General features: G+C 32.0%; 1 protein-coding gene across 1 annotated transcript; it reads left to right on the plus strand.

Moving 5' to 3' along the window:
- The first annotated feature begins 306 nt into the window (after positions 1 to 306).
- LOC139527569 (uncharacterized) lies at positions 307 to 4300 on the plus strand. The gene is made up of 2 exons (XM_071323078.1): positions 307 to 464; positions 2582 to 4300. Exon 2 carries the CDS (start codon positions 2600 to 2602, stop codon positions 4289 to 4291), a length of 1692 nt encoding a protein of 563 aa, XP_071179179.1. The 5' UTR covers positions 307 to 464; positions 2582 to 2599; the 3' UTR covers positions 4292 to 4300.
- Positions 4301 to 13036: the final 8736 nt, after the last annotated feature.

The raw sequence follows: 13036 nt of genomic DNA on the forward strand, positions 1-13036 counted from the left end.
CAGTGGCGCTCAATTTAAGAATGTTAAAAAAACCGTCACGAAATCATCACAATATAGTTTCATTCAAATATTCAATTTATTATTCCGATCTTTCACAATAAAATTGTTCATTTTGCATCATCCAATATTCTTGCCAATCGAAATTATTTCAGCACCTCCTTTACATAATTAGTAGTAGTAGTAGTAACAGTAGTATATAAAAATACTTGTATATTATAGTTTTATTTTTTTCAAATTTATTACCACTGCTCGCCATACATTATTTTTACCTTTATCGATCATGTGACATTTGTGTAATTGACAAGGAAAGAACTACGTCGAAGAAAGAGACAAGACCTTAAAATATAAGGATTATCAAAACCCTAGAAGGTAAAGGTAAATGTTCTCGCATTAACGCCCACCAGTTTTATACATACGAAGGGGACAACGAACTGAACAGAAACACAATTGAAAAAAAAATAATAGTAACTTTTTTGAGACTTAAGTTATGTAAACACATCTTTAAGTCGAGTCTATAAGATCCAACAGATCTAACGATTCGTCTCTTATATTGTCTGTCCTAATGATAATTTAAGCTAACTGACTGAACCCTACTTGTTTGGATCAAGTTGAAAGTTCAAACATTATACCAAAAATCAATAAGTCTAATGTAGTATGTATGGTAAGCAGTATTATATAATTCGTTGGTGGTATAATCAAAACATGAATATCTATAAACTGATTAAGTACTCGTTAACGGTTTGATAAAGAGGCAGACGATAATAAAAGTGCACATAAAACTCATAAGTTGGAAAACAACTAACAACGTTATGGAAACAACGATTTACAACCAATAGTCCACCAAAAGCCACCACTTTAATAGATACGTCGAGATAGATACTCATTGACTGAACAAAACGAGACCCTTCAAATTAACGGATTTGTTAGCAGAAAAATAAAATATCGCTATAATTAAATAGATAATGCTTAATACATATAAGGATCCAAAATCAGTACAGAAACACAAAAAGTAACAACAAAAACGATTTAGAAAAGGAACAGAACTTTTTGTTAAGACATTTTGTTAATTAAAACAGTTTCATATTTAATGGTCAAAGCTGAATTTTAATGTATAAGTCATTTTCATATTTACCATGATGATAACCAAAATGTTATCTGTATCAGGTGCATAGAATGGTTATAAAAATGTTCCTGTCAGTCTGAGTCTGTCAGTATCCAAATGACTTTGACACGTTTGCACGCTTCATTATTAAACTTTATTTTTTTTTATTAAAGTAAAATCACAAAAATACTGAACTCGGAGGAAAATCAAACCGAATGTCCCTAATCACATGGAAAATTAAAATGACAAAACACATCAAAAACGAATGAAAAGAACTGTCATATTCCTGACTTGGTAAAGGCATTTGCAAATGTAGAAAATGGTGGATTAAACCTGGTTTTATAGCACTAAACATCTCACTTTGTACAACATTCTCGTCAAATTTCGTTATATTTACAATGATGCGTGAACTAAACAGACATAAGAGATAAAATAGTCTGGGTACAGCAGTCATCATCGTGTTACAATTTTAAAAGAAAAAATTTAACATATTTATATAAATAAGTCACTTCTTAGATCGTAAAAGGTCAACTGTATATTTTGGGTACCTGTCATGCCCATCTGATGTTTCCTTAACTTTTTTTCGCGGATATTTGTCAGCGTTCCGTTTTTGTTCTTATACAATTTCAGTTTCTATAAGTAATATGCCACTTTTTTGTATAAAGAATGATTGCAAGGTGTACAGGTCCACCCACCTCTTCTAACCTTGGCTCTTCTTTGATAGTTAACATGGTTAATTGAGTATCATCACGTTTGGGAAAATTCAACTGTTATGCTGTATCATTGTCATCTATTATCTAAAACATATTTAAATTTTCCACAATATAAGACAATTCCTTCAACACTAAAAGACTTGTATAACTGTTTGCCTAAAGGTATAATCATGCATTAATTATATATTGGACTGACAATTAAAAGCATATTAAAAATTTAACTTGCCTAAAAAAGGCCAAATAAAATACATAGTTGAAGAGCAATGGGGACCACAAATTCCTAAATGTGTTGCTCATTACAACTTAGGTAATCCATTCCTTGTGTGTCCATGTCTACCTGACAGAGTTCGTTTTACCTTTAATGTGTTTTCAGTCTTATCGATCAATGTTGACCCATTTTAATTTGTGAGGTCTGTACCAATTTCTCAATAACAAGGATTTTCAACCAAAGACACGAAAGACGTATTTATAATCAGGAAGAAGCAGAGACTTTTCAATTTTTTCTCTCCTGGTTGTATTTGATTTTTGTGATGAAATTACATTTGTTCATTTGTTTATTGACTTTTGAAAATTATAAGCGTTACATGTTTTAGTAATACTTAATCTACTGTTAAAAGACGATAATATGTAGAATTCCTCTCATGAACTGCAATGTACTACATGTACTAATAACATTCGAAAAGTATCATTCCATACGATTTTTAAACTTTATGACTGCTGCGCACCACCTTCTTTCTAACGTATTATTTTTTTCTTCGATTTTCAGAAAAAGCACGTAAAAGATATGGCTTCAAGTCAGCAAAATCTTTGTGACGTCTGCATAAACCAACATATTACCCAGAATGCCATAATCCGCTGTCCTGAGTGTGAAGAGAATTTTTGTGAAAAGTGTAAAATTCATCATGAATTTGCAAAAGCAACCAGGAAACATGAAATCGTTTCAATCGAAAATGTTCTCAAACTCCCAAAGTTTGTTCAAGAAATTAAAATGAATTGTTCTGAACACGATGAAAAATTAGTTTTATATTGTGACGATCACGGAATACCATGTTGTACACACTGTCTGCAAAATGCACATGCTATGTGTCGTAATGTAATTCCAATTCAAAAAGTTATACAGAATGTTAAGGAGTCGTCCTTGCTTGTGGATCTTCAGACAACACTATCAGACTTGAGGACAAATATAACAAACATAATAGAAGATCGTAAGGCAAATCTTAAGGATCTTAAAGAACAGAAAACAAAATGTAAATGGGAAATTGAAACTGCCAGAGAGTCTATAAATGCATACTTCGATGAGTTAGAGGCAGACCTGATGTACAAATTACAGAAGACCTTTACTGAAAAAGAACTCGAAATACAAAACTTGTTGGTGGAATTTCATCTGCGGGATTCCTATGTTCGTGAAATGCAAGAAAATACTAATATTGTTAAAAACCTTGCTTCAGAATTTCAGTCGTTCATGGCCATACGTGATTTAGTTCAACTGACAAACACTGCTGAAACAGAACTACAGCAAATGTTTGAAGGTGAATCATTTGATAGGATCGAAATTTTCTTTGACCCTCTGAATCTCAATATGGTGAAAGTTAATTTACCATCAATCGGGAAAACCGAGGTCAGAGTTGATCCTTCTAGAATACAATTGAAAGTAAGAAAGGCTAGAGAAGCACAGCTAATAGGACAAATTAGGTGTTCTAGAAATATTGAAAGCATTCAATTAATAGAAAAGGTTAAAAGTAAGCTTCCAAAGGGAAGAAATGTATTGGAGATATTAGACTGTGGTTTCTTACTTGACGGTAACCTGATATTTTCGGACAGAAAAAATAACTCTTTAATTGTTCTGGATTCGAACTGCGTCTTTTTCAGAAATATAAAACTAAATTTCTCTCCTACCCGATTTGCAATAATAAACGAAGAAAACATTGCAATAACCACACAAAACCAAGTTAACATTGTGGAGTTAAAAAGGGGCGCTGTAGTAAAAACATTGCTTCCAGAAACAAAGACAAGGTCGATAGCACTAACGCATGATAAAGATTTAATGGTAGAAATCATTGGTGCAGGATATGCAATAATAGATCTTCAAGGAAATATTAAAAAAACAATCCAGATTGATTTTTCAGCTGATTACTATCATTACCCTGTATGTATTAAAGACAGATTATATTACATGGATACTCCAAAAATGGTACTTTACTGCTATGATTTTGCCGGAAATTACGTATCGAAATTTGAAGATAAACTTTTCAAATCGCACATAGCTTTCACATCGGATAAATCAGACATTTTGTTTTGTAGTAGCTATAGTTCGAGTAATGTTTTTGTCGTCTCGACAGATGGAAAATCGTCCAAGGAAATAATTAAATCAAATATGCACATTAAGGAAGCAACAGCAGCTCATTTCAATACAAAAAACAATGAATTGCTTATTGTAACAATGAATGGAAACATCGTTCTTTACGATGTTATATAAAATTGAAAATGTACTTTTCCTCAATTCCATTCGGGGTCTTTTCACCTCACATGTTGTTAAGGTTAAAATTAATTTTATACAAATATGCAAGGTAAATAACCTCAATCCACCATTTTCTACATTTGAAAATGCCTGTACCAAGTCAGGAATATGACAGTTCTTGTCTATTCATTTTTGATGCGTTTTGTTATTTGATTTTGCCATGTGATTATGGACTTTCCGAATTGATTTTCCTCTGAGTTCAGTATTTTTGTGATTTTACTTTTTATACAAAAAATGATGCCCAATGTAAAATACGTGGCTAGTATTGGTTCATCTTTGTCATAATCTATACTCTTTATATAAAGGAGGTCCGTAGTTTTCCCGTTTTATTTGTTTCATTCGTTTCATGTCGGGGCCTTTAATACAGTATGCTTTTATCTCAATTTCGAAGGCCGCACAGTGACCTATTGTTGTTTCTATTCGCATCAAATGAACTAAGGATAGTGGATAGTTGTCTCATTGGCAATCCTATTATATCTACTTTCTGATATGTTTTAAAATTATTTTTTAATAAAAAAAAAAAAGCAATCAGTCAGTTTGACTATATACTGTTAATGTGGTAAAATTCTTGATTCCTTTAAAGAAAATAATAAGTTACAACTTGTTTCTGACATTTTTTATTACTCCCCTACCGACGAAGGCGAAGGGGACTTAAGGTTTTTCTCCGTTCGTTTGTCTGTCTGTCCATTCGTCAGTCCGGCATATTTGTTTTCCACCTTTTTTTCTTCGTTCTTGTAGATAGTGATTTGATATTTGGTATATAGTTTTACCATGACAAGTTATAGATCAAGTTCGAATTTTGTTCTGTCCAGAGTTATGGTCCATATTTAATGTAAGAATACTATGTTAAACCATATTTCTGTACAAAGAGTGATAACTCATTGGTTTAAAGATTTTTGATAAGACATTCTTTGGTAAATTGTTTGAAGAATTTTGTGGCAGGTTTGTTTGTTATTTTGTATTAACTAATTTTCTGAGTGCTATATATATATATGTTACAGGCATTTTCTAAATTTAGGCATTTTGTAAAATGACTGAATTTTTAGGCATTTTCTAAAATGCCTAAAGTTGACAGGCATTTTACAAAATGCCTAAAAAAACCTAGTCATTTTGTAAAATGCCTGAAATTTTTAATGAAAATTACACAAAACGCCTGGTCTGTTTCAGGCAAATTGTGTAAACATAAAATACATGAAATAGATCATAGAAATATATTGTAAAGCTACAAAAAGCATATGCAAAGGTAGGTGTATTTCTGCTGTTGAGCTATAACTTATTTTAAAGTTTTCATTACAAACGGTAATAAGAAAATCTGCATGCTCGTGGGAGCCTGAATTGCTCATCTTGCAAAATATTGAAAATAAAAAGTGGAATATAGGGTTGAAACTTGTTCAGTTTGAAAAAAAAACAAGTCATCATTCTGGTATCAACAGATCACCATACAAGGCAATGTTTGGCTGTGATGCTAAGATAGGACTATCGTCATCATCACTACCTCAAGAGATTCTTAGTTCTTTACAGACTGAGGAAGATCTGATTCAGCATTTTCAAAGCCCTGATAAGCCAGATGAGATAAGCAATGACAAGCAAAATGAGTTAAGCTCTGATAAGCCAAACGAACTTGACGAGGTAAGCCAACTTAATGCAGCATTAAATCTATCCGAAACTCAGGAAACAGAATTAGATGTTCATGTGTGTGCCGTGTGTGAAAATCCATGTTTTTCGGATATCCAGTGTTCTACTTGTGCACATTACATACATGAGCTAGTGTATGTTCAAAAAGAAACATATATGATACTATTACTTTTCATCTGTGTTCAAATGAAGAAGTCATCAGAAATGAGAGAAGGCATGCATCAGACTCAATGACAAAACAAGCTGTCAGGATGAGAAATCTATCGGAACGAGTTTTAACAGAGGTGGATGTTGGAGCAAATGTATTAGTTGCAATTCCCCATGTGGATCGAGGGAAAGGAGACCCGCGTAACCTTTTGGCTGTTGTTACTCGAAAGGAAGAGCATGGTTATAAACTTGGAATTAAAGATGGAATACTACGTGGACTTTACACAAGGAATCAGTTTGAACTAGCTGACAATAACTTTATTGCTATTCAATCTGTAAATTATGATAATGGAATATCCTTAAGAAAATCTGTCAGTAAAGTTTCTTGTTTGATGGTCAGGGTTACACAAAATGTGGCTGTAGTGCTAGTGGTAAGACTAGATGTAACACTAAACGTTGTCTATGCAAAAAGTGAAAACAAATGTGTAACAGTCGCTGTCTTCCAAACATTACATGTAGCAACAAATAATTTTCATTTTCAGTGTTAAAATAAATGATTTAATTACAATTGTAAGATCGTAACTGTTTAAATTGCATGCTATATTTAATGTTAGAATAACATTATCTATTTGATATTTCTAGTTGTTAAATTTTGAGTACATTCCATTCAGTTTTAGTCTTTTAGGCATTTTGTAAAATGCCATACAATTTTTTCAGGCATTTTATATAATGCCTGAAAAAAATAGTCAATTTGTAAAATGCCTAAATCATGCAGGCATTTTAGAAAATGTCTAAAAATTTCAGTCATTTTACAAAATAACTTAATTTAGAAAATGCCTGTAACATATATATATATAAAAATATAATGAAGTGAAATCCTTTAATTAGATAATAATGTATTTTTATTAAGGTATATATTTTATTATAGTACATTTTGTATATTTAAGTTATTGACATTTTATAGATAAGTTACAAACTACCTTACTTTGTGACAAATGAAAGAAAAAATATTTTGAACTATTAATTATATTTGATTATAATTTTTTTTAAATATAGACATTGTATAACATCGTGACTAATTTTAGTGAAGAATTATAAAGCATATCTAATGTTAGAGTGTTTTCACACTTTTTCATCATGCTTGAAGATATTGATTGATAATTAGGTCTTTCCACTTTTCCGTGGAAAGACCTATTGGATTTCTTCTGATTATTATTATTAGGTCTTTCCACTTTTCCGTGGAAAGACCTATTGGTTTTCTTCTGATTATTATTATTATTTTTTTTCTTCCGCCAACTTTTTGTTCCTCCGCAATTTTTTTGTTTCGCAAGATGTCGCTTAGACATATGGTATATGATATCAAACAGTTATTACGCTTTTGTAACTGACACCGTGTAACCAAAATCTTTCCCATTTAAGAGTAATCTCCCCGAACACTGTTTTTCTTGTTATCGCGTAATCTTCACAACCGTATAAGAAACCGACAAATTTATTTTTGCAAATTGCTCATTACATCTTCAGGATGTGCTGTTTTATTTTGACCGAAGCCGTATAGAGATTCCATATGAGAGTTATTTCCCCTTTTGTATTTGAAATTTTGAAATGTATTTTAAACTGGAAAACCATAAGTGATAGAGACCTAGGGTCTTTTGATTTGAGATCCTTGGTCCAAAAAAATGAAAATTAGGTCAAGGTCAAAGGTCAAGGTCATATTCTAAATTTTGATTTTGGCTTATTTTCACTCATTTTCATTAACCTTATCAGATATCGACAAATTATTTTTACTAAATTGTTAGTTGCGACATGTCGTAACATAATAATTTTGGTTGAAAGGGTGCGTAGACAATAAATGGGAGTTTTAGCCCCTACCACATCTAAAATTATGCGTAAAGTGATATTACTTATTAACCATACATATTAGAGACCTAGGGTCTTTTGATTTGAGATCCTCAGTTTGTGACCTTGAAATTGAGGTCAAGGTCATAGGTAAATTTGGCGTTTTAGATTATGACCTTTGGTTAAAATTCATATCTATACATCATAAAGCCATAGGAACTGACATTTTAGACTGATTTTTAATATTTTAATATCAAAATAGATATTTACTGGTGGAAAGACCTTCAATTGTTCTCTGAACAATTGGTTTTTAATTATTATTATTTTTTTTCTTCCGCCAACTTTTTTTTCCTTCGCAGTTTTTTTGTTTCGCAAGATGTCGCTTAGACATATGGTACATGATATCGAACAGTTATTACGCTTTTGTAACTGACACCGCGTAACCAAAATCTTTTCAATGTAAGAGTTATCTTCCCGAACACTGTTTTTCTTGTGATCGCTTAATATTCGCAACCGTATTAGAAACCGACAAATTTATTTTACTAAATTGCTCGATATATCCTCAGGATGATTGGATTTATTTTGACCGAAGCTATCCGGAGACTCCATATGAGAGTTATTTCCCCTTTTATATTTGATATAAGTGATATGCATTTTTAACTGGAAAACCATAAGTGTTAGAGGCCTAGGGTCTTTTGTTTTGAGGTCCTTGGTCCAAAAAAATGAAAATGAGGTCAAGGTCAAAGGTCAAGGTCATGATTAAAATTTTGATTTTGGCTTGTGATCTCTTATTTTCAGAAATCATATAAGATATTGACAAAATATTTTCATAAAATTGTTAGTTACAACATGTAGTAACACATAAATTTTAGTCGAAAGGGTACGTAGACATTTGACGCGAGTTTTCCCCCTTTATATATCTAATATCATACGTATTGTAATATAACTCATGAACAATATAAAGTAGAGGACTAGAGTCTTTTGATTTGAGGTCCTTGGTTTATGACCTTGAAATTGAGCTCAAGGTCATATGCTAATTAAACGTTCTAGATTTTGACCTTTGCTTTTACCTCATATGTACACATGATAAAGCCATGGGACTGTTTGCATTAAGTTGTAAGCAATATGACCTTAAAAAACACAACCGGAAGTGACCTTTTGTAAACCGGAAGTAGCTAATTTTTGCACTAAATCAATGTAAAAGTATATAGAACCATATATTTTTGGAATCAGTGTCAAGTAAACTATCAAACAATACCGGAAGTAAACTTTTTTAACCGGAAGTAAAAGATTATCTCCCTTTTTTTTTTCTTTTTTTTATGAAACCATATATTTTTGGAATAAGCGTTCAATAAGCTGTCATTTGACGCTTAAATTGACATTTAAAACCAAATTTTAATATTTTCATATAAAAAAAAGGTCTTAACTGGTGGAAAGACCATCAATGGTTCTCTGAACGATTGGTTTTTAATTGTTATATAGTTTTAGTATGACAACATAGACAAGTTATAGATGAAGTTCGGTTTTTTTCGGTCTAATAATGTTGTGCAGAGTTATGGTCTTTGGACTTGAAATTCACTCGGTTAATCAGTTTTAAACATTGTTTTGATGCACTATTAATGGGCATTAAGTTTTCTGGTTTGTGCGTTCGTCCGTCCGTTCGTCCCGCTTTAGGTTAAATTTTTTGTCAAGGTAGTTTTTGATAAAGTTGAAGTCCTATCACATGGAATTTTAGTTCCGATGTTCCTTATAATATGACCTTTCTAATTTAAATGCCAAATTAGAGTGTTGATCCCAATTTCACGGTCCACTGAACATAGCAAATGATAGTGCGATTGGGACATCCGTGTACGTTGGACACATTCTTGTTCAATGCTTGTTATATATTTGATATTTATATAAAACATTTTTATTTTTTAATTATTTTAACGTTTATTAAACCAGAATTCAGTACATGTACCGTATAGTCAGCTATTAAAAAAAGAAAGAAATCTGATATAAATTTGTCATCAAATGTCTCAGTTCCATACATGTTATACAAATGATATTTGTCAGACACCATGCATTGTAATCTATCAATTTCATATCACTTTTACAACACGGTGCACGTGATTGGTCTTCTAGTCTGTATTGGAGGCGACCATATGAATTATGGGAACAACCAGATACGTTGTGATGTATGTTAAACCTTTATATTCATAGACGCAAATGAAGCATGTTTAGCATACCTGACCTGAAAGGCTATGTGAGCTTTACACATCACTTGGTGTCCGTCGTCGGCGTCCGTTTTTTTTTTACAAAAATATTCTTTTCTGAAATAACTGGGCCAAATTTAACCAAACTTAGCCTCAATAATCAATGGGTTGTCTAGTAGAAAAAATGTGTCCGACGACCCCGCCTGTCAAACAGCATTGCCGCCATGGCTAAAACAGAGCAAAGGTGGTAAATGCATTTTTTGGCTTATATCTCTGAAACTAAAACACGACGGGTGCCACATGTGGAGCAGGTTCTGCTTACCCTTGCGGAGCACCTTATATCACCCCTACTTTTTGATTGGGTTCGTGTTGCTTTTTCTTAGTTTTCTATGTTGTGTCATGTGTACTATTGTTTGTCTGTTCATTTTCATTTTTATCCATGGCGTTGTCAATTTATTTTCGATTTATGAGTTTGACTGTCCCTCTGGTATGTTTCGTTCCTCTTTTATAGTTAATGTGACATGTGGGAAAAATGTTCTTCAGGTAAAGATCTATCTGCCCTGAAATTAGTGGTAGATCAATGATATTTTGTATGCAGGTGTAATTACATTGTTCCATCATATTTCCGCGGAAATAATTGATTCCGGCTCCTCGTCATAGTCTTTTGACTTTGAAATGTTTGACTAGTTAAAGTTTAATTGTAATAAGATCAGTTTAAGATTAACCACTAATGTGTAGTCAATGATAATTGGTAATCAGATATATTGGTGTTTGCAGGTCTCACTTCATAAGAGATGAGATGGCACCGTCCCCTTATCTTAGTTCAGTGACTTTGACATTTGTTCATAGTTTACAATGTTGTAATACGTGTTTATGTATTTTATAAGGAAAAGAATTAGGACAACTTAGTGGTATTTTGTATGCATTTTATAAGCATTATTATTGCTCATTTTCACTAATGTTATATGGCTGCACAGTTTACATGTTATAATGCTGTTTAAATTTCAACGTCTGCATTAAACTATCAAAAGTACAAAACGCGAGACGTATCTCTGTATCAGCAGTTTAGGAGAGAATGTAATGTAATGTCTAATATTAGTACCACAAACAAAATTTGAAATTAAATTATAAAGAAAATATTAATATACTAGTATAATATGTCCTGTACCAATCAGGAATATGGCTCGTTTCTATCTTTATATATTGCAATAACGTTTTGTTTTGTTGCACTTCTGTGCTTTGTTGAATTACTCCTTTAGTTGGTGTGTTTGCCTCGGTTTTAGTTTGTAATCCGGATTTGTTTTCTCTCAATCGATTGTCGACTTTTGAACAGCGGTATACTACTGTTGCTTTAATTTAAATATCGTTTGTATTTATTGTGTCTTATTCTATTCATCTATTTTATTAAATTAGTAAATAAAACACTTGTTTTCAATTTATTGTCACCACTTTTTTTACGGTAAACTCGCAACTTACAGATTAAACTAAACGTTGCACAAATCTTATTTAAATCAAGGAGAAGATAAACATTAAGTGGACCTTTCATACTATATGTAGATTAAAAAAAGACAAAAACATAGATAAAACTTAAATTAAAACGGCACACAGGCCAAGGACAGCCATGAAAGCCATGATCTGAAGTATTACCAATGCCTCATAAATCTACCTGTACTCATACCATATCTTTTAATCTGTGATTAAGCTTTGAAATATTATTTCTGGAATAAACAAAATCAGCTTTGTTACTGTTTACAAATCTTTGAATGTTTGAAATACTAAGGCTTAAAGCTGTATTCGACAAAACCTCTAGGAATGTATTTTATATGGCCTTTTAAACTTGTTTTTATTCGTACGTCACTGATGAGTGTTTGCTTTTGTAGACGAAACGCGCGTCTGGCGTAAATATAAAATTTTAATCCTGGTATATATGATGAGTTTATTTGCAACCACTGGGTCGATGCCACTGCTGGTGAAGATTTATTCCCCCGTGGGTATCACGAGCCCAGTAGTCAGCACTTCTGTGTTGACTTGAGTTGTCATTGATATGTTTATAATTATAAATTTACTGTAAACTAAACTTTGAATTTTTGAAAAAAAACTAAGCCTTTTTACCCCAGGAATAAATTACCATAGCTGTATTTGGCAAAACTTTCAGGAATTGTTTGGTCCTCAATTTTCTTCAACTTTGTACTCTACTTGGCCTTTTAAATATTTTTTATTCGAGCGTCACTGATAAGTATTTTGTAGACGAAACGCGCGTCTGGCGTAAATATAAAATTTTAATCCTGGTACATATGATGAGTTTATTTGAAGACGGAACGCGCGTATGGCATAAATACAAAATGTTTATCATGGTATCTATGATGTGTTTATATGTTCTAGATACTACAATTGGTGGAAACAAAATGCATAACTATTTAACATTTCATCTTATTGGGATAATCAAAAAGTTCCAATTTAACCCATGAAATTGTATCCTTTGTTTACAAACAGTTTGTTACGTTTTAACTTAACTGCGAAATTGAAAAGTGTATCAATCCTGTCAATAAAAGCAAAATAACCTAAAATTCTGAATTCAAAGGAAAATTCAAACGGACAGCCCCTTATGAAATAGCAAACTGATAACCCCAAACGCACTAAATGCAAATGGGTGGAAAACAACTTTCAACTTGCCAGTCTTTTTCTGATGTGTTATGCTTGAAAATGTTCCGTACACATCTGACTTTTTCTAACTTTATTGTGCAACTGCATTGAAAAGAAATCCATAATTTCATCAACATTGATTGAACAGGTAACCATTGTAACAGATGTGTAGATTGAGTTAAAATTATTGTATAACATCAAAATGTACATTATATAACGATTATATACATTGAGTGTTGACGTAAGC

The sequence above is a fragment of the Mytilus edulis genome, chromosome 6 (assembly GCF_963676685.1).
Source record: "Mytilus edulis chromosome 6, xbMytEdul2.2, whole genome shotgun sequence".
Classification (NCBI taxonomy): domain Eukaryota; kingdom Metazoa; phylum Mollusca; class Bivalvia; order Mytilida; family Mytilidae; genus Mytilus; species Mytilus edulis.